The sequence below is a fragment of the Ascidiella aspersa genome, chromosome 4 (assembly GCF_963924565.1).
Source record: "Ascidiella aspersa chromosome 4, kaAscAspe10.2, whole genome shotgun sequence".
Taxonomy (NCBI): domain Eukaryota; kingdom Metazoa; phylum Chordata; class Ascidiacea; order Phlebobranchia; family Ascidiidae; genus Ascidiella; species Ascidiella aspersa.
Window position 1 is genome coordinate 7,276,468 of NC_139450.1, and position 20,165 is coordinate 7,296,632.

A 20,165-nucleotide genomic window follows, 5' to 3' on the forward strand; every position below is an offset into this window, starting at 1 on the left:
AAACTGACTAAAGTTAGGTTGGACAATGCTGGGTACTTCGTATAACAATAATGAGGTACTTGAATGCTTCTGTTCATAACAATATTACTATATATGGTGATACTTAAAAATATAAATGAAACGCACTTTATGTTTGAAAGTGGGGCACACTGACGTTTCAAGGCTATATGCTGTTTTTCCTAGGTAAAAAGGCAATAGTTATCCACTACTTGTGGCACATTTTTCTTGAATAGTACATGATGGCTTTCCATAGAGAAATATTGCGATGTTCATAATATTGCACAAATGCACATGAATTGTCTACAGTTCGTTCATCGTTTTCATCTTAATCTACAAAAATGCAATGCGTGTTATGTAAAAAGTAAATATTGAGTTCTAAGTTTGTTTACAGTTAACCTGAGATAATAGTTAGCCGGAACAATCCAGAACGGTGTTACGGTAAGTAATTTGTACAGGTTCGCCGTACCGGTACAGATTACTCCGCTATCCAATTAAATGTATTTAAATTAGGATTTTAGCTTTACATTTCTGTACTAGATCAAATGAAAACCTTAGGTTTCCTAAGGTCACTTGATTTACGTCCCATTATGACGCAACTTGTTACGTGTTGCCTGAAAATTTACAAACGTTACGGTAAGAAAATTTTTAATCGTTATTTTTCTTCTTTTCCAGCCGGAAACTGTACGCGGGGTCATTCGTTATATTTTTTGGGGTATTTTAATTACGTTAATGGAGAGTTTATTTCCCGCTTAGAGCGAATCTTATTTGTATATCGCTTGCATAATTGTATTTTGGGGAATTTTTTAGCCTAAAGGAGATTCAATTTATCCCGTTTTATTAAAAATTGTCGCGTTTCCCAACTCTGTTTATATATACATTTTTTGTATTTTTATTTTAATTTATCGCTTTTTTCAAATACTCTTATTAGCCTACACATTTTTTATTGTGGTCATAGATAATTCACAGTAATCTCAGTTTAAAACAAAACATGGCATCTTTTTTAAGTACAATACGTTAACTGCTAACACAATAGGTACACATCATAAGAACGATTTAAACTTGACTATTTTTAAGTAACGTAACTTAAGGAACAAACTTAAATATACATTATTCAACTGTAATTTTGACGCACCTGCATTTAATGGTACACACATGTCGTCTCCTAAGTCTTGCATTTCTTGAATTTTCAGTTTGACTTCCACTACAGTGGGTACACGTCTCACTTCTTCCCACCTCTAAAAATCAATAGACATTATGTTACCCCGCTTTAAAGTGCTGGTCGTTTAATAGTTTTCAATAAACCGGTCTTACCATTTTTAGAGAACCACGAGCGACACACAGTCGGTAGATGGCGTAGCAGGGTATGCACATGACGGCTGACAGCGACATACACCAGCAAATGGCCTGAGCCCACACTGGGTAAGTGTAGACGATGTTGTAGGTGAGAGGCTCGTACTTGGCCAGGCTGTAGACGAGGGTGACCTATCGATTTTACGTTAAAACAGTTAAATTAAATCCAACTTAAAAGCTTGAAAAAAATTAAACAAAAAGAGGCAAAGGTTCTAAATCGGCAACCTTTTCCTAGTCGCAAGTCAAACCAAACTCAGTAGCCTAAGCTCTCGACGGGTCGTAATCAATTGCCTTTATCATAAAAACGGAAGGCATCAACGAAACAAATCATGGATTAAGTTGAAGGAACTTTCGTTTTAGAGAGTTTATGCTACGAATATTTGCCACTTAGATATAGCTTCCATGCGCACGTCGCCTTTGGTCTGAGAAGCGTTAATCGGATGATTAGGGTTTGACCGTGAACTATTCAAGAATGGTTTATGATTAGTTTATAGATTCATGATTAACCATATACAATAGAATAGACGATGAACATTCATTTTATGTATGTAATTCAAGCCATACTTTACAACTTGTTGAAGTTTGTAGCACAATTTGTGAGTACGCAAATTGCCTTAATGGTTTATGACAATTTCGATGATTTGAATGCTTAATGTTATATATGCATGATGACATAAAGTAGAATACGACAACAGATTTGTCGAAAGTGTCGAATTTTCGATTCAAATAAACTTACCTTTGGCATGAAAAGGTTAAAAGCACAAATTTTCTTGTAAACCCAAAAGGAAAAGGTCTAATGGTATATGTTTTATTTTTTGTAATACACTAATAGTAGGGCTGGTGATGTATTGAAAACAACATGAAATCGCAAATATATGCAAATATATAAGCGCTAAAAATTATTGCATTTCATATAATTAACATAGTTAAAAATATGAGGCATGACTGATTGGCCGTGTCCACTGTCCAGCAGCTTGTAAAACAGGTCGCGGGCCTGATTTTAACTGGCGGATCCGGCCCGCGGGCCGTAGGTTGCCCACCCTTGTTCTAAATAGAGGACAGAGGTGTCGGATCCTCTACATTTTATTTCGATATCCCAACATTTATGGCAAAAGTACAAACGTCGGATTCGATTCGAAATTACCTCGATAGTATAGTCAGACAAGCAAAACAGTTGAATAAGAAATGTTCCGGTACTTTTTTCCTATAGTTATGTCAAAGCTTGTTTTGCGTTAAACAGTTTGGACCCTCTTATAGTTGCTAATTACTATTTTTTTGTAAATTCAAGTAGAAATCATTGCCATCAATGAAATGCCTATATAAATTTGGCATCGTATCGGCACCTAGCCCCCTAAAATCATATTTAAACATTTTGAACAAATACTAGATCAAAAACAAATTTAATATTGATTTTATTAAGGGTCCGTATGCATATAATATTTAATTTGGGCATATTCATTTTCAACGTTTAAATCAGTATGTTGACTCATGTTTAACGTTTCTCTTTAAGGCAATAATGTTCTTAAAAAATCGACTACGACCTATTCTTAGACTATTCAGTCGGGCAGTGTATCGTCAATATGAACAGAACCAAATGGCATAATTCCGTATAGCGAGTACCATTAATTTTCATTTTGGCTGTGACTTCCTGGTTATGTCATCGGTAATTTGATTCACAAACCCAGCTACATGAAACATTTAAGAAGTTGTTGTATGCATAGATTTAACAAAACAAAGGGCGTAGTTCACACCTTTTCGTGCGCGACTGTCCTATGGTGTTTATTAAAGAGACAGGTGCGCCCTTTAAAAGAAGACGGAAAGTACACGTTTTCGACGTAAAGAACTACAACGCCAAGAAGTCACTTTTTTAAAACGTAGTTTGCTGTTGTTGCTCTAATTTATCGCGGTAAGTGTTTCAAAAGACTGCTCGAACATTAAAGTACGAAATACTATGTTTAACTACGTTGAATTTTCTGAATGCCATTTATAGGCCTTTCATATTCTGTGATCAGCTATTGTGGGGTTAACCGAAGTAAATCTTATGGAGGACCTTAAGCTGATAGTTTTAGGAAGCCTAAAATTAGATGGTATGGTAATATAGTACGTAAAATGTTTGCGCCTTCGCCACATATAACCATGCATATTATTTTCGTAGCCGGCTGCATAGGAGATTCCTCATATAGGAATTTGCATTGTGCTCCTAGTATTGTTCCCAATTTCGTTCCCTGGAAACATAGTTGGTTTCGAAATTACAATATTCTGATATTAGTCCATGTGTTTATCGCTGTTTTTTGTATACGTGTAGTTGTGTCAACGAGAATTTTAAATCTTGTTGGTGTGCCGCATGTGACAAAAGGTTGTGGAGCATTGATTCATACGATAATACGGCACTTCGGTATTAGTCCTATTTTGGCCTTAATCCGAACCCTGTGTTATTCCAACGTTAATGTTGTTCGTATTTTGGGCTTGTGGTTGGAGTGGTTATCGTTCTTAATTGTTTGGCTTACACCTACCGTCAAAATGATTGGCGTAACGCAAGCCCAGGCGTACTTGATCCAGGGAAAAGGCCGGAATCCCAGCATGTTGCAGACGTTATCCCAAAACTTGCCGTGTCCGTACAGCCAGGCCACCGTCAGGCATTCACAAGTCCCGATGAAAAACAGGCTCCAGCCGGCACCGGCATAATTGTCGTACATGTTGAACACGTACGCGCCGCCCTGTTTGTCAAAAACACGTATGAATATTGGCAGGGCAGCTAAGTGAAAGTTGCGCAAGGGTCTGCTGGTGTTTTACCCATTTAAACAAATAAGCTTTCGTTTTCATTGATCAGTCGGTTTATGTTAATTTTCATTGGCGAGACTTGATTTTAAACTAATAGACAAAATTTGGTCATGGATCAATAGCACTCGGCTAGGTGCGAGTAACTAATGCAGCGTTTAAGACCACCATTTTCAGGTATTAGCCTGTTAAACTAAAAGGTGTCGTTTTGGTTGATATAACTCTCCTGTGATGTTATATAAGGCATTTTTCCATTTCGTGAGCAATCAGGAGTATTCAATATTTTACCTGTAGGGCCCCATTTGATTCCTTAAAATTATAGAGGGTGTGTCATTTAGTACACAAACAAAATAAAAAAATTCGGTACAACATTTGTACACCAGATCTCAAATACATACTGTACTACTTACTGAAAAAAATTCTGATTTATCAGTAACACTGAAAAAGAACGAAGTGGTCTGCCCAATGTAGTTTCTCAGTCAATGGATTTAAAAAGTTTTGCGGACTCGGTGAATTTCTGTTATAGGTCCCAGGTTTGGGAAAATTAAAGTTTAATGAACACTGCTTGCAAAATCAACCTTCTGTCAACCGCAATAAAACTTATGTCTAAATTACTCGACTTCAAGTTATTATGTACAGTAAAAAAACTGTTTGTCAAACGCACTTATTTAGTTAAAACTATAGTCAAGAAAAACTAAACTTAAGTAAAACTTTTGTCTAAAATACTTGACGACTTCAAGTCATTATAGAACAATGAATTAAGTGCAATTAAGCCAAGACATTGACTGAAGTCATTTTCACGCTTACGTTAGTAATCATCAGAAGTCCAAGGAGAAACTGGACGAGGCAAACAACAGCCACCGAGATTTCGCGTCGTTTCGGTCCACTGAACCAGCGGGGTCGAAGGTCAGCCAGGGCGGCAATAATACTCTCTTGGCCTATGAACTGAAAAGAACGGCAAGCCGCGCTTTTAAGGCCAAAAGTGCAAAAACTTCAGAAGAAATTACACGAAAAAACGAAGGTCGTTAAGAGAATAATGTGGTTAGAGATTATTGAAAGTAAATGGCCGAACAAAGCAGAAAAATAAAATGTTCCACAAAAAGGCATGTTTTTTAGTGGTTTATCTAACCAGATACTGTGTCCGGAAACTTACTTTTCAATCTCAACACGAAATGCTATTTATATCAAGAAATACAAGTACATTCAAAATTCAGAAATAGTAATAAATCATTGGTTTAACGAAGTATTAATTTTAATTGATAAATTTTCCAATACAATTTAACGTCTTATAGAGAGAACATCGAAAATACAACAACTAAACCAGTGGTTCTCAACCGGGGTGCGGCGGCAGTCTAGGAGATATTTCAATTTCTTTAGGACACCATTTTTTGCTCTATTGGTGAACTTCGTGAAACATTTTTTTGTGTACGATAAAAGTACCAAAAATTAACAAAATTTTACCCTTGTTGCACACAGTGAATATGCTGTTTTAAACACGTTCATTGTAACGTCACAGTTAACCGCTCAGCAAAAATACGAGCAAGGTGCCGCGAACTAATTATAATTTCTGAAGGGTGCCGCAAGCCAAATAAGGTTGAGAACCACCGAACTAGACGATTGCAAGTTTTTCAGAAGAGCTCAAAGATCGCTGCAAATTGACGTACCTCGCTGTCCAGGCCTAGTAGAAAGACCATGAGAAAAAAGAGGACTGCCCAGAGCTGAGGCAGGGGCATAAGGGCGATCGCTCTCGGGTAAGTGATGAATACCAGGCCAGGGCCGGACTCCGCCACCGTGTCGATCGTTGTGTTCTGCGCAAAACAGCAATGTAAAATAGTTCGGCGGTGTTTTAATTTACAGGTTCCCAAACTGGTCGCGCATAGTGGGCAAGAGTTTGCGTTCTAGCTGTCATGCTGCCATGTTTTGGGGGAATACCCCTTCCACAACGAAAAACGGCATTATTGGCGTTGAACGGGCGCGCGGGCTTTTCTGTTGTTGCTTTTTGTTATTGCTATTAAGTTGAACGTTTTGCATACTGTGTAACATACGGCCCGAGAACTAGCTCTGCAAAATGGAACAATGTAGCTCTGCAATCCTTTTACAATTCACCCAAACTATTCTTTTTGAATAACTTTAACAATATAAAGGTGTTTTTTCGCGTTGTGGGTTTGGATAACATATTTGTAATCCAGATTTTGTATTGAAAGTAACATGACTTGAACCTAAATCTTAAACAAAACAAACAAACTGTGTAGCATCCTTAGGATTACTTTTTGATCACGTCACGTTTTGATAGAACTTTATGACGTCACGTTTTGGCGTAACTTTGGGCAGTCACGTTATGACGTCAGCTTGTGACGTCATCTCAGAATTTTTTTATCCCCCCTCCCTAACACGCCTATCTCGAACTTAGTTGCACATTCGATCAACAAATGGTAATTATACTGCGGTGTACTGTACTCTAGTACGTTGCAAAAAAATTTTTAATACTTTTTTTAGAAAATTGCATGATCTGTTCGCAGTAGTTGGACGATTGAATTGACTTTCTTTGAGTTGTTTCGATAAACAGATTTTAATTAGAGTCAGTCGAATTGTTTTCATACAGTAAAACAATTGATTCGACCTATAATTAAAGAAATGACTTTTACCAATACTGTTTTAGTGACTCGAAAGTTTATACAAACAATCGATAATCTGTGATCAGGCTCTTCTGAGGTCACATACTGTCCTACGATAACGGCAAACGTTGTTTTGTACATGGGATGCCTATGCAAAGGCTTACCAAGATCAGTCGGCCTACATTCAGGAAACTTCGCGGCTTGCTTGTACCATAATCCTCAGTAATCCGAGTGATTTCGGTAAGCCTTTGCATAGGCATCCGGTGTACTGTTTTAGTGTAGGCCTATATAACTGATGCAGAAGTACGTAAACCTGGCTTTAGCAAAAGCGGACGACCGACCTGCTCTTTGGCCATGAAGCCAAGCACACTGAAAACTGAAAAACCAGCGATGAAACTGGTTCCGCTGTTAAGGAAGGCGAACACCACCGTATCTCTGCAAAAATACGGGGCAGGGTGAGCTAAACGTTCATGCCAGCAAAGGAGTGGTTAACGGGGGTAATTTTGAGATGGTAATTTGGGAACAGCTTGGAAATAATAGGCAAAATAGTTAATTGAAAAAACGCCAGATGTTATTTTTTTCCCTTGTTGTAGAGCCAAAATTTGCATTTTTATAATTAACTTATACCTATTAACGTAGAATTGTTACATTGGATTGCAAACCTTGACTGAAATTTTGTACATTAATTTGGTGTCAAATCGGTACCGATACCAGCTTAGTATCGGACGAGTACCGATATTACCACTAGGCATTATCGGACATTTCTAGTTGGCATATTACAAACTAATAATATGTTGAATAATAAGTATTATAGTAAATTTCAAAACAGTAAATGGAAAAATTTGAGGAGCGTGGAAAACCGCGACTAATTTTCGAAGTTATGAAAATTAGTTTATAAAAAAGTCCACCTTAAAATAAATAACAGATTAACCGATATTTATTTTTTTGGTAAGATATTAGTTGCCTTAAATCCGAACGATAAAAAATTAGGCCCAAAGTGACAGTTATTTAAGTTAAGGTAAAGGTAAAATTTAGGCTTCAATTTGTCACATTTCCTGGTGTGAATATTTGTTGACTGATAGCAAATCACCAAACTTGTGCAAATTCTCACTCAAATGCAATGTAACTTCTCAACAGACCAAAGCTAATGATATACCTGTAGACGTTGTGATTAAATACGTTGTAGCTGCCCATCGCAACCATGATCCCGCTGCCGACCGAATACGAAAAGAAAACCTGCGTGGCTGCATCCGCCCAAACCTTCAACAAAACAGCTTGGTATATAATATTGCATACAAGGGCGATAGGAAATGCCCTGACGCGGTGTGCATTGGCACACGTTAGGCCTCGTCGGCGTTGGGTCAGATGCACTGACAACATGATATCGATAGCATTGGGCTTTGCAACGTTGGTGTCACTTCCCTCACAACATGTTTGTAAACATCAGCTCGATGAAAGCCAATATATTGAGCACGGACAGTTTGTTGCATGTCCAAAGCGTCTGATTTGCTAAATTAAAGTTCAGCTAAAAAAACAAACCAAATAAACGCTTCGCACGATTAAGAATCGACCTAAGTGTTTCTATGTTGTCTCGCTGATACTTTTGGTAAGATAACTATTTAATATCTGAGGTTAGTGTACGCAAGGCACAGGATGATTACCAAAGGGGCGCGGTAGAAAAAAGGTTTAGAACCACTGATTTATAATAATGTTTCGCCAATTTTTGCTATCTCGAAAGCACTTTTAGCGTTTGATAAGCAGGTTTAAATTTCATTTGTTCATTAGGTTTATTCCGCAGCCACACATTATTTATAGGGTCATAACATAAACTCTAGTAGAGTTGACCGCTAAATAACTAGGTATCTCGAACTTAGTTGCACATTCGATCAACAAATTCCCTCCAAAATATGGTAATTATACTGCGGTGTACTGTAGTACGTTGCAAAAAGTTTTTTTTTAATTTTTTTACAAAATTAACTGTTCACAGTAGTTGGGAGTCTAGTAGAGTTGACCGCTAAATAACAAGGTTTGGTGAGGGTAAACTGCACGGTAAAAGTTTTATGTAAAAATAGAACTAAGCGTAGTAGTTTAGGTGTCACCGCAAGCACTAAAATAAGTAGTATATATCAAACAACGCATTTAGCACCTACAATATTATTTATTCCTGTATTATGTTAGTTAACAAGAAGGTACAGTATAAAATAATATAAAATATAATGCAAATTTGAGAAACATAGTTGAATGATATGTTGAAATCATACAAATCGAGGTCGAATTTGGATGGTTCACAATATTTAAACGGTGTGACTGTATATCGGAGTATGCTCGAACGCCTTTCGATGACAGAAATCTTTCTATGACAAGAAATTTCCGTTGCGTTTTTAAGGTTCTATATTTACCACGAAATTCGATAAAAAAGGGTGAAATCTTTGGTGCTTTACCTGCGGACCCAGAAGCTTCGTGATGTTGGGCTTGAGGTAGTAGGCGATTCCGTCTGACGCCCCATCCAGAGTGACTCCTCTCACCAGGAGAATTATCAACATGAAGAGAGGAAACGAAGCGGTGAAGTAAACGATCTGTGGGTAAAGTAAGTGACTCGACAGTCAGCATTCATGGAGTTTAAGCCAGTAATTCAATGTATTGGCAGCTAAAACTTCACATATACAAAGTGTATTCTGGGATCAAGCCCTTCCGGCCAACGATAACGTCACCCGTTATATAGTTCACAGCGAAATGTCTTCAGAAGGCTTACCGAAATCAACCTGATCAGTATGATTTGCTCACAGAATACACTTTGTGTATAGGTACGTTTTAGTTGCTCCTCTCTGTGTAGCTCAAAAAAAGCAACAGCCTTGTTGTGACTGGAGGTCGTGACTATTTCTTTTTCTAGCCTGGCCGTACGCACTATAATCCTGATCAGCTTGACTGATTTCGGTGGCGTAGGCCTTCCACTTTATCCGTACAAAAATATACAATATAATGCTTAAAAAGTTTACAAATTAAACAAATATCGAACAAGTTTCTGCACAGGTGTATATAGATGACTGTTAGTTTCCCGTGAAACACAATCGAACGACACCAAATACCGGCAATTTTAGACTATACCCTGCTTTAAAGTATGGTATGCAAGTTTAAATCATTTTGGCATCAATAGGACTAACAAATATTATTTTCAGTAATAAGAACTTATTGGTTATGTTAACTTCAGTTGTCTCAATATTAACAATTTAAAGAATAAAAACTATGAAAGCTATAGTTTGATGTACACGTAAGATTACTTTTACCCATAATGGTATAAAATTTACTAAAATCATTTCTAGATTCTTCTGGCGTGACATCTTCATTTTTTTGTTTTAAATAAAATGAATTTACTTTAAGCCGAGATTTTGAGGTAAATTCGAGCTAAAATGTTTAATGATTTGAGGATCAGACTTTGGGTTAAACAACTATATATGTTTCGTCTAACATGGTATCTTTAGTTCTTGAAATTACTATAAAAATACATGAAAAAAGAAAAGATAAAGGCCAAATGGCTCACATGCAAGCGCCACCCGCGATCTATAGCAAGTACCACCAGCTCGAGTTCCGCGTATGCCTATAGGGAGATTTAATTTTAGGCAAAAACGTCCAGTCCGATCGTTACCTTAGCAGTCCACTGTATTCCCTTCCAAATACAAAAGTAGACGATCAGCCAGCAGACAATTAAGCAGATTAGCAAGTCGGGCTTAATTGTGCCAATATCATGAAGACCCTCGGACAGCCCCAGAACACTTCGCCTTATGGAAAACAAAACATCACGTTGTCTCTAACTGTGTATCGTTGTGCTCCTGTTGGAAGTCATTTCAACAAACTGCTATTATTGCCCAGCGAGTTACTGTTAAGTTTAAAATTTTGAGGTTTAAATGTAAAACTGGGATAGGGCTTTTATTGATCGATAAACTCTTTAAATAACGTACTGGTACTAAAAGTTTAGCATCATCCTGAAGGGTCAATTAATAACATGTTTGCCTCGTAATATCCTGGTTTATCTGCTAAGGAAATTTGATATTGACCACAATCTTAAAAACAAATCGCGGGTTAAACAATAAATCCTTTCGCGGATAAGGCTAAATTTAATGAAATAATATTATTTGCTGGTTAGATTTGGTGGATACACGAAAGCAGCTAAATTTCCAATTTTGGGCGAAGACTTGGACATAATAAGCTGGAGCCCGAAAGATGTGTTGTTAGGTTAGATATGACAACCAGCATGTAATGGTTTCTGACCCCAAAACATCGGCGAGCACACTTAGTTTCAACCATTTGACTCAATGACTTAAGTCAAGTGAAGTCATTTGTTAAACGACTTAAGTCAAGTAAAGTCATTAAACCAAAACGACTTAAGGCAAGGTAAGTCATTTGAAAATAAGGACTTAAGTGCACTAAAGTCATTACAACACTGCTACCCATAGTTATTTGCATTACTACTTACTCCTAATGACTGAGTACTACTTACAATGCTACCCATTATGGGTCCTATTTTGTGTCACTATTTCGTTTTTACTCACTCCCAATATTCGACGACCGACGACACTTTGACTTCGGCCGAAGCGGCGTTTGCAGAGACCGATACGTTTCTGTCCGCAGCCGTTGTTGCTTCGTAGCCAGGAGTCGCTGAGTAACCGCTCACGTTCGATGACTTATAGTAGGCGGATACGTTCGCCGACGAGTTGACGTTTTCGCCGAAAACGAAACAGTTTGGGGTGTTCCAGTCATTTCCGCAGCTGTTCCAGGGCAAGACCCGTTGAAAACAAACGGCCAGATAGCGTACGCCCCAGCAAAGCACCGTCATGTAGTAGGTGTGAATGTTGAAGCAGATCACCAGACAGGCGAAGCCTATGCCTGCAAATCATTTATTTTGTATGTTTTAAAAAAAAAATTCAATTCCGCTTACCACAGGATGTCAAACGTACGTTATCTCACAAAACAGCTCTTCTGGCTGTTGTATTGTTACTGGACAACGTTTTGACGTATACCTACTATGTAGGTCGTCTTTATAACACTGTTTACCGGCGGTCGATAAACACAAATCAAATTATGTGGCTATGGGCTGTTAAAACAAATAAAAGTGTTGACCCCAACGCTTGGTCCTACACAGTGGTATAGTTTTTTAAATATAACCAGCGACGCACTCACGATGGGCCAACAAAATATTTAGTTATTTTGTTTTATTCAACGTGAAAATTCCGAAAAAAATTAGAAATGTCGTGATAATACAGATTAGCAAATAATATTGGTTTTGCCCATCTCGTACAAGCATAGAAAAGCCGCATGCGGATAATTAACCCGTTTTATGCGGTTCCTATACGATTATGTTGCACTTAAATTCTGGACAAGTCATTTATAAACAGTGACTAAATATCATTCAGGTCATTTGGCTCAAGTCATTACAACACTGCTATTGTGGGGAAAAATTTTTTTTTATTTCTGCACATGAGAGCTGTGGCTCTTTCCTTTGTTTCTCACTGGTAATAACTATAGCCACCTCTGACCTAGTAGGATTACAGGGGGGTCCGCGAGTGCACTGAAAACTGACAGAATTTTTAGGAGGGTGCAATAACTTGTGGAAATTAAAATGAAATAGAGCCGTTATAGCCTATGTATTTAATATTTGGTTAAAACTTGTGATTTTTTCTGTTTTTTAATCTTGTGTGAGGTTTACCAAAACTCAGAGGATGAGATTAAATATTAGTATTTATAATTATGAATCACATTTTATCCTGTTTTAAAGCGAAACAGCAGCAAACCAGATGTTGACAAGGGTTCAGCCTTGAGCACACGGTACGGTTAAAAAGGTTTTACAAAAATAATGGATGTCGCAGATAAACTAAACTCGTTCATGTTTAAGTCGTCTCTTTAGAAATGTGCAGTGGTTTAAAAAAACAAAAGTTATTGGTTAGGTTAAGGGTCCGTAATCTTAAATTTGTTTTAAAAGGGGCTGCGACCAAAATAGGTTAGGAACCACTACTCTAATTAAAGGATCCGAATGTGTACTATTGAATCGATATTTGCATATAATTTGTCTTACCGGGGTATAGTAAAAACAAAAACAAAAACAAATAGCGAATCGCGAAACGTGAAGCTCGTTTCCTTTTTGAAAACTGAGAGCGTGATGTTCAGTTGTTGCGCCAAGGAGGCAAGCAGCCCGGCGTCTGCTTGATTAATTATGCAACACAATGATAAAAAGTTTGAGCTAAGTTCGAAATGTACTTTTTGTTATAAATTTGGTTAAAAAAACCTCATTTTCGACAGTTTGTGTTTTCAAACAAGTGCTAAAATGTATATCCAAAGAAATTGGCTTGAAGAAAAAAAAACGAATATTTTTAACTTTCGCAAACGATTCGGGACACGACTTTGCGTAACAAGAACATAGCGGCAATATATTTAAGCGGGCCGTACCGCTAAAAAAATATATAGACTGTTTCACTGCAATTTATTCCGGATTTTTACGGCCTTATACGTTCACCACTGGTTACAGCATAAATGAAAAATTTATTATGACACGTCAAGCGTAAGATAATAGGACAACACATGGTTCGTTTTTTTTTTCTTGCAAAGCTGCCCAAAGATAACTTGCTGGAAACCACGACCGAATATTTTGTTCTGCAATTGCGAAAATCGCGAAAATGTGCTTTAAAATAAAGCCTGATACGTGTTGCCCTTTTGCTGTTATTCACATGCTTTCATTCAAACTCTAAACAAGTTTTCGACAACTGGCTGTTACCTTTCATTAGCGGGAACATTGCCCAGGCCTTGATGACACCGGCGCTTGTGTACTGGCCCAGGGACGCCTCCATAAAAAAGAGCGGGACCGCCACCCCCACCAGAAAGATGACGTAGGGTATGAGAAACGCCCCTTGAATTAAAAATGTCATTTTAGATGTGGTATTTAAAAAAAAGTAAGCTACATCCGGATATTTTAATAACAAACAATGTTGACTCGCCTGGTAATATAGCCTACGTAAACAATAAACGCTATGATTGTGCTACTCTATTTTTTAAAACTGGCGTTGTACAAATAGTCAACCTAATATTTTTTCTTAAAACAGTTGCCTAACGTTTGTTTCAACATTTAAAACAGCGAACGGTGCTATTTGGACATTGATGTACACCAGATTAAATAAGGATGATGCTTATCCACAAACGTAACAACACAAAAACGAGTTAGTTTGATCAAAATGTTTTAAGTAACCTGAAACTTTGGATTGTTTCATTCAAAATGCCCTACGATGCTAAAACTTGGTAAAAGTCAATTAAAAATACGCCCATTTATAAGATTGCGTCTATATACAGTACAGAAAACCTTCTTATATTGTTTTATTTACCTGAGCAAAGTTATTCACCCTTTTATATGCAGAAAGTGTTCTAAGGATATACCGTTTGGCTGTAGCAAAGTATTCCTCTATTAAAAGGCGCTTAATCAGGGCCTCTTAACCCTTTAAGCCAGGGGTAAAAGCATAATAATTTTCGTTCCAGAACATGAAATATTTTCTTGCGAAACGAATTAAATATTTTATAGATGACGTCACAAATTTACGTCATAACGCCATGTCTAAACCTACTAACCTCGGAAATGCGGGGGTTATTGTGTTTCCTGGCTTACTTCTACCATTGCGTTTAGCGTTAAAACAATTTACTTACCGCCGCCGTTCTTGTAGCAGAGGTAGGGAAAGCGCCAGACGTTTCCGAGTCCGATGGAGCCTCCGGCCACCCCGAAGATAAAGTCGAACTTGTTCTTCCACTTTTCACGAGGTTTTTCCGTCTGGGCTTTACCCAGTTCCAGCTGCTTTTCGTCACTCATCGTTATTGCCTAAATTCGAATCCACAGCAATTCTGCCCTAAGTGTATGTGTGATGTCACTGGCGCCGCTGTGAAAAAATAGACATATATTAAATGTATTTTTTGTGTTACGTTTTAAAATGACTTACGTCCCCAATCAAGTCATCTGTAAAATAACTCCAAGAAGTCAAGTCATTTAAGTCATAAATAGATTAGGGCAATTCCAAGTCAAGTCCTCGTCGGTAAACTTTTAACATCGGTAAACTTGCACGATTTTTGTAACAAATACTCAACATACAGCAAACAAATTGTTTTACGTGAAAAACTAGGATAAAAACGCAGATTTACAAAAACTCCCAATGAACGCACTTCATTTCAAATAAAGTCTTTGTTCAAAAGACTTAAGTCGAGTCCAGTTATTGTGCGCAAAATACTTAAAACAGGTTCTTTGAAAGCAATGACTGAAGTGCACTTAAGTCAAGTCAAATTGGCTAACTCATTTTGCAATTGACTAAGTCATTACTGAATTTTATTTTTTGGGTTACATTATACTAGACTACACATGTTACCAACTTTTTGACCTCGTTTCTGAACTATTTTTCAAAAATGCTTGCTATTTCTGCTAAAAAAGTTACTATCTGATTCGAAGCAATTTTATTGCCCAAGGCCAATAAGCTACTACTGATAGTTGCACGTTCTGTAAGGTAAAGTTATTGTGCAGATTGCATTTTGAAGGCGAACAACTACCTTAACACCAGAATAGCCAGAAAAAATAGTTACCTCCAAAAGTCGGCGGTATCGAAGTCGACACAATCTTCAAAGATGTACTTTTTCAATGAATTTATCAAAAAAAACTCAAAAAGAAATACTTTTGGAAGGACAACAAAAGTAGCAAGACTACAGCAATCCGACTTAATTTAATTTTTTAGATTATCAGCGACAAGAAGCGAAAACAAAATATTTTTATGGTAGGTCATATTGTATTAGAAAAATGCTCACTACTGCTGAAAACGCTCAAATACCTTCTACGCACACAATGATATGTCTTAAAAGTTTATATCAGGGCCTTTGTTGATCATTTTACGTCGTGCAGTTTCTCTGAACTACCTGTTTCCGCTTCACCACGTAATCATCTCACAACGCCTCGCTAAGCTTGAGTATGAAGTTTCGTCAGCTGATATTGCTACCGGAACATTTTTTTCGTACAGAATGCACGAGTTTATTGCTGTTACAGCCAAAGGCCATCGTTCACGTGATGCATGGGTTGTATTTATGTTCTCGCCCTTTGGTCGTAAACGTCCCCGCCGACCTTGTTTTGCTAGTCGAATTGTATAACAGCAGTTTTTTATTTTTGTTGCATCTGCGCTTTGGCTGTTGTGCATTGTCGATAAAAGGTTAACATTTTTCTTGTGTTTCCACCGGTAATTCACAAGCATACAGTTAATCGTTAAATTGTTGAAGAACTTGCTAGAAAACATTTCTTCCTCCCCTTTGTTTTTTTCTTTTAGAAGTTCTTTACTGTTAGAACGAAACGTTACAATATTTGGCTGGCTTGGCGAAGCAAGATTCACACTCCTATAAATAGTTATCTTTTGTGATGCTGTAACCGCTATTTTTGTCCAAATTGCTGGTAAGCCTCATCCCAGAATCTTGGGCAAGTGGTGACATAGTTTACCATTGGAGGGCCGTACTTTTCACTCCATAAAAAGTCAACACACTTTGTCATAAATCCCTAAGGCAATGAAATCGAAGTTTGGCTCAATTTTGGTAGCTTCTCTCAATGTATGTATTTTTACGGATATCAGAATAGAGTTATCAACAAGCAATTTTCAGCAAATCATAAAGGCTACGACAAGCTCTGTGGCGAACACTTGGATTGACACTTGATCTTATCCGCACTAAGTTTGAAGACTTGGAATGCACTGCTCTTGCACACACGAAAGGGTTTACGTCCCTCCATGTAGTGCACTGAAAATGAGCTTCCACATTCGCTGTGTTCTTTGGAAGAACTTCCACAATAATCATCAACATCATACAAATCCTCATCACTTGAAGAGTCACTCTCAAGTGCTTAACTTATTTTTTCTGACATATCTTTCTTGATCATCAGACTCGCCAATGTCAGAAACTTCTAGTACGATTTTTATGGCCTCGGTCGCTGTGTATCTACAAAGAAACTTGACCGATGACATCTCGTAGACTAGTTTTTCTGCCTGTGGCCTACATTGTGTTGACAATACAGCCTCATTTTGCTAGTACCGTATAAACAAGAAAAATCTAATACTGGATGTTGTTATTTGTACTCATCGTTTTTACATGGAAAAGTATGAGACTTAGCCTACTTTTAGACTTTTAGACTTTTAGGCTTTTAGTCTGAGTAACTTACAAACAGTACATTGCACACAACCTATCGTGTGAAGTCCACCTGTTATTCTCAGCATTACCTTTGGGGCTCTAATTCGATGACATCATGTTCCGGTACACTTTTTTGCTTGCAGTTGGCATTTAATGATAACGCTTTTAATTTTGATGCGAAATGATATCAACTTCATGATATTAATTACACTTTCATTCTAACGCGCAAACTCGACCAACCAAAATAAACAAAACTAGTCATGAGCTTAGTAAGGCCCTGGTATTCATGTATAGAGGTTATATAATAGCATAAATTTCCTAAAAATAAAGTTAGGAAAATTTTAGCGGCAATCATTCAAAGGGGCTTTACACGGTGGAAAATCTTTCTAGAAAACAACAAAAACAGTAAAACACATTGAATTAAATCGATTACAGCAGGTTTTGCTGCGCGCGTAATTGAACCATACTAATCTGTACCTGTCTGTTGTTCACTGACTTCTGGTAGATAGTTGGGTACGTGGGCCAACTGTTACGGATATACTCAGGGTTTTCGTATTAGGTTTGCTACATCAATTAATAACAGCACAGTTACAGACAAAGTAGTAATGTGTATTACACTACGCTACAAAAGCCTAGCGGCATTGAATTTAACGCGTGGTCAAGTTTAAAGATGTTTATCGAAAAAGAAAAAGTCAAAAATATATCCAATCTTGCTACGCCGTACCATATTTGACCCCCGTACTTGGCAATGAGATATTCCTGCCTATATTTTAAATTGGGCTAAACCTTCACAACAATTTTATAAGTTACTAATATTCCAACTATACATATACAATGCATTAAAATTTGCACTGTACAAGATTGACTTAGCCTTTATGTTGCAATCAGAGAAATACCTCATCAATGTAGCGAAATAGAAAGTACGCGGCATAGCTAATCGGCCCAACGGTTAAGTCCAATCCAATGGAAGTATTTAACAGACATATCTTACATTACAAAACGGTAGCCTATCTGCATCTGAACGCTTGCTGCAATCAGACAACGTTTTTTTTATTATGTATTAGTTTTTCAGTTTATTGTAGTTAGCACCTATTGGTTATTCATTTCAATTTGATTCAAACTTAAGTTGTGCTATTGTCTTGTTTTTGTTTTTTTCACCTATAAAAAGTTCAGTAAAGCAAATCGGGTCGCCGAAGCTTCGCTGTTTTAATTTCGCTTAGGTTTTGGATCGACGCAAAAAAAACTGAAACGCCGCATTACACAGTTCAACTTCGGCCGTGAATAATCAAATTTTCCGGCTAAATCGCTACAGATAGACGGCGCCGTTTGTGCTGTAATCGAAACAGGTGATCACAAGTATAGGCGACTATTAATCAGTTATCTGCATCAGGTTATGTTTCTAGATTTGAAATGGGTGGTGGCCGCTCAGAAACTTGGAGGTTTCGCCGAAGAAACTTCGCCGACTCGCAACTATTTTGCCAAATCGCGAACTGATCACTCTCTACAGCTGTGATTCTTAACCTTTTATGGCTTACGGCACCCCTCAAAAATAATAAATAAATTTGCGGCACCCCGACTGGAATTTTCTTTGATGTTTTACTGAAATGTAACTATAAAAATGGAACTGGAAAAGCACAATCAACTCAAAATATGTAGAAAAATGTCATTTGATATAATGGTCTCTAATCGTACACAAATAGTTGTATCAAAAAGCCTACCGATTGAACAAAAAACAGTGTCCTAAAAATTCTCAAATACCCATCGGCACCCTTGAGCATTACAACTGGCACACCAGGTCAGAACCACTACTCTACGGTAGTTACAGGCTACATTTAGAGAAACCGTTTGAGAAACTGGAGAGAACGTTACGGTTTAAAAAAACACTGGTCCACACTATATGTAAAACTGAAATATGGCACTCTCACAGTGGTATACTCACCAGCGACAACGGTAAAATGTTAAACGTACTTTCCAAAGAACCGAAAACAACCAGCCCACAAAGAATTTAAAAAAACTTAGGCATCATATAGCTGACTTTTTTCACTTCTCATGGGGCGTGTCTGTCAAGTAAACTGAATTGTTTGGGATTGCTTTATAAAAAATGCGCTGTGTATCTTGCCGGGGGGAAATGATATTTTCCGGCTTTTAGTTTTTCGTTCGTGAATTCCAGCTCGACTGTTTACGGTTTCGGTTATCACGATTCAGTAAAATATGTAAAATATATCCTGAAACCAGTTTTGTTTAGAAACAGAGCGTTTACAACTCCCATATAATTGAGTAATTGTACAGTTTTTCTTGTATTTAGGTACACTGTTCACGGATCTGTAATGTAGCTTGATAATAAATCTCAAAGCCAAAAAGGTCGAGTAAATCGACATCATCTTAAAATAGGCAGTTAATGTTATCTGATGATGATACAAGAACGTATCGAAACGTCTTTATCAAGATGATGTCGATTTTCTCGACATTTTTGGCTTTGAGATTCTCTTTTCCGTGTAAATTGTTCAGTCTGCGAACTGTTGTATGTGGTGGCGTATAATAATTATGGATTGATTTCACAAATATATTTGTTTACACGCGTAATACTGCTTAAATCGTTTGGCGCCAGATTTAACAAAAACGCAGCCCATGCTTAGTATGTTTTAAATAAATCGTAACCAACTAAAAAGTAAGACGCTACGACGCTTGGCATGGCTGAGCGTTCCTATAATTTAGCGGGCAAAGTCCAAACCTCAGAACTTACCTTATATTAGTTCCGCGCTTACCAACCCGTTTTACGTCGCGCTTTTAAAGGAGTTTTCTTTATCATCAAAAAGTATTTTAACAAAAACAACGAATATAATACATTCCTGATATGAACGGATACAACATCACCAACAATGCCTTTGCTATGCGAAAAAAGTAAGCGGTGCACCTGATAAAAAGTCGCTCTTGGACAACCTTGGCTTTTAGCATTTAAAAAAGATCAATTGCCTTTTAACTGAAAGCTGTACCAAACTCGGGAACTTTCGCAAATTGGTACATGACAACTACATTGGTAATAATGAGTAAAAACCTTATACCAGTGGTTCTTAACTCTATTTAACGCAAACCCATAACACACATTTTAGTTCGCATGGACCACGATCTGCATGTATAAGTTCGGCATGAGGAGATGTTTTCGGTCCAACATATGTGAAACTGAATTTGATTCTAATAAATTCAACAAAAAGGCGCCAAAGTATTTTTCCTTAAATTAGTTTCTTTTAA

The 20,165-nt window shown here is 37.4% G+C and overlaps 1 protein-coding gene across 1 annotated transcript; it reads right to left on the bottom strand.

Moving 5' to 3' along the window:
* Nucleotides 1-600: 600 nt before the first annotated feature.
* LOC146146926 (sodium- and chloride-dependent GABA transporter 2-like) lies at nt 601-13,553 on the bottom strand. The gene is made up of 12 exons (XM_083387876.1): nt 13,507-13,553; nt 11,291-11,624; nt 10,387-10,519; nt 9,185-9,319; nt 7,900-8,003; nt 7,085-7,178; nt 5,793-5,936; nt 4,936-5,073; nt 3,864-4,067; nt 1,312-1,482; nt 1,133-1,235; nt 601-611 (listed from the first exon to the last, which is right to left on the bottom strand). The coding sequence occupies exons 1-12, from the start codon at nt 13,523-13,525 to the stop codon at nt 601-603; spliced, it is 1,590 nt and encodes a 529-aa protein (XP_083244002.1). The 5' UTR covers nt 13,526-13,553.
* Between the last annotated feature and the right edge of the window lie 6,612 nt (nt 13,554-20,165).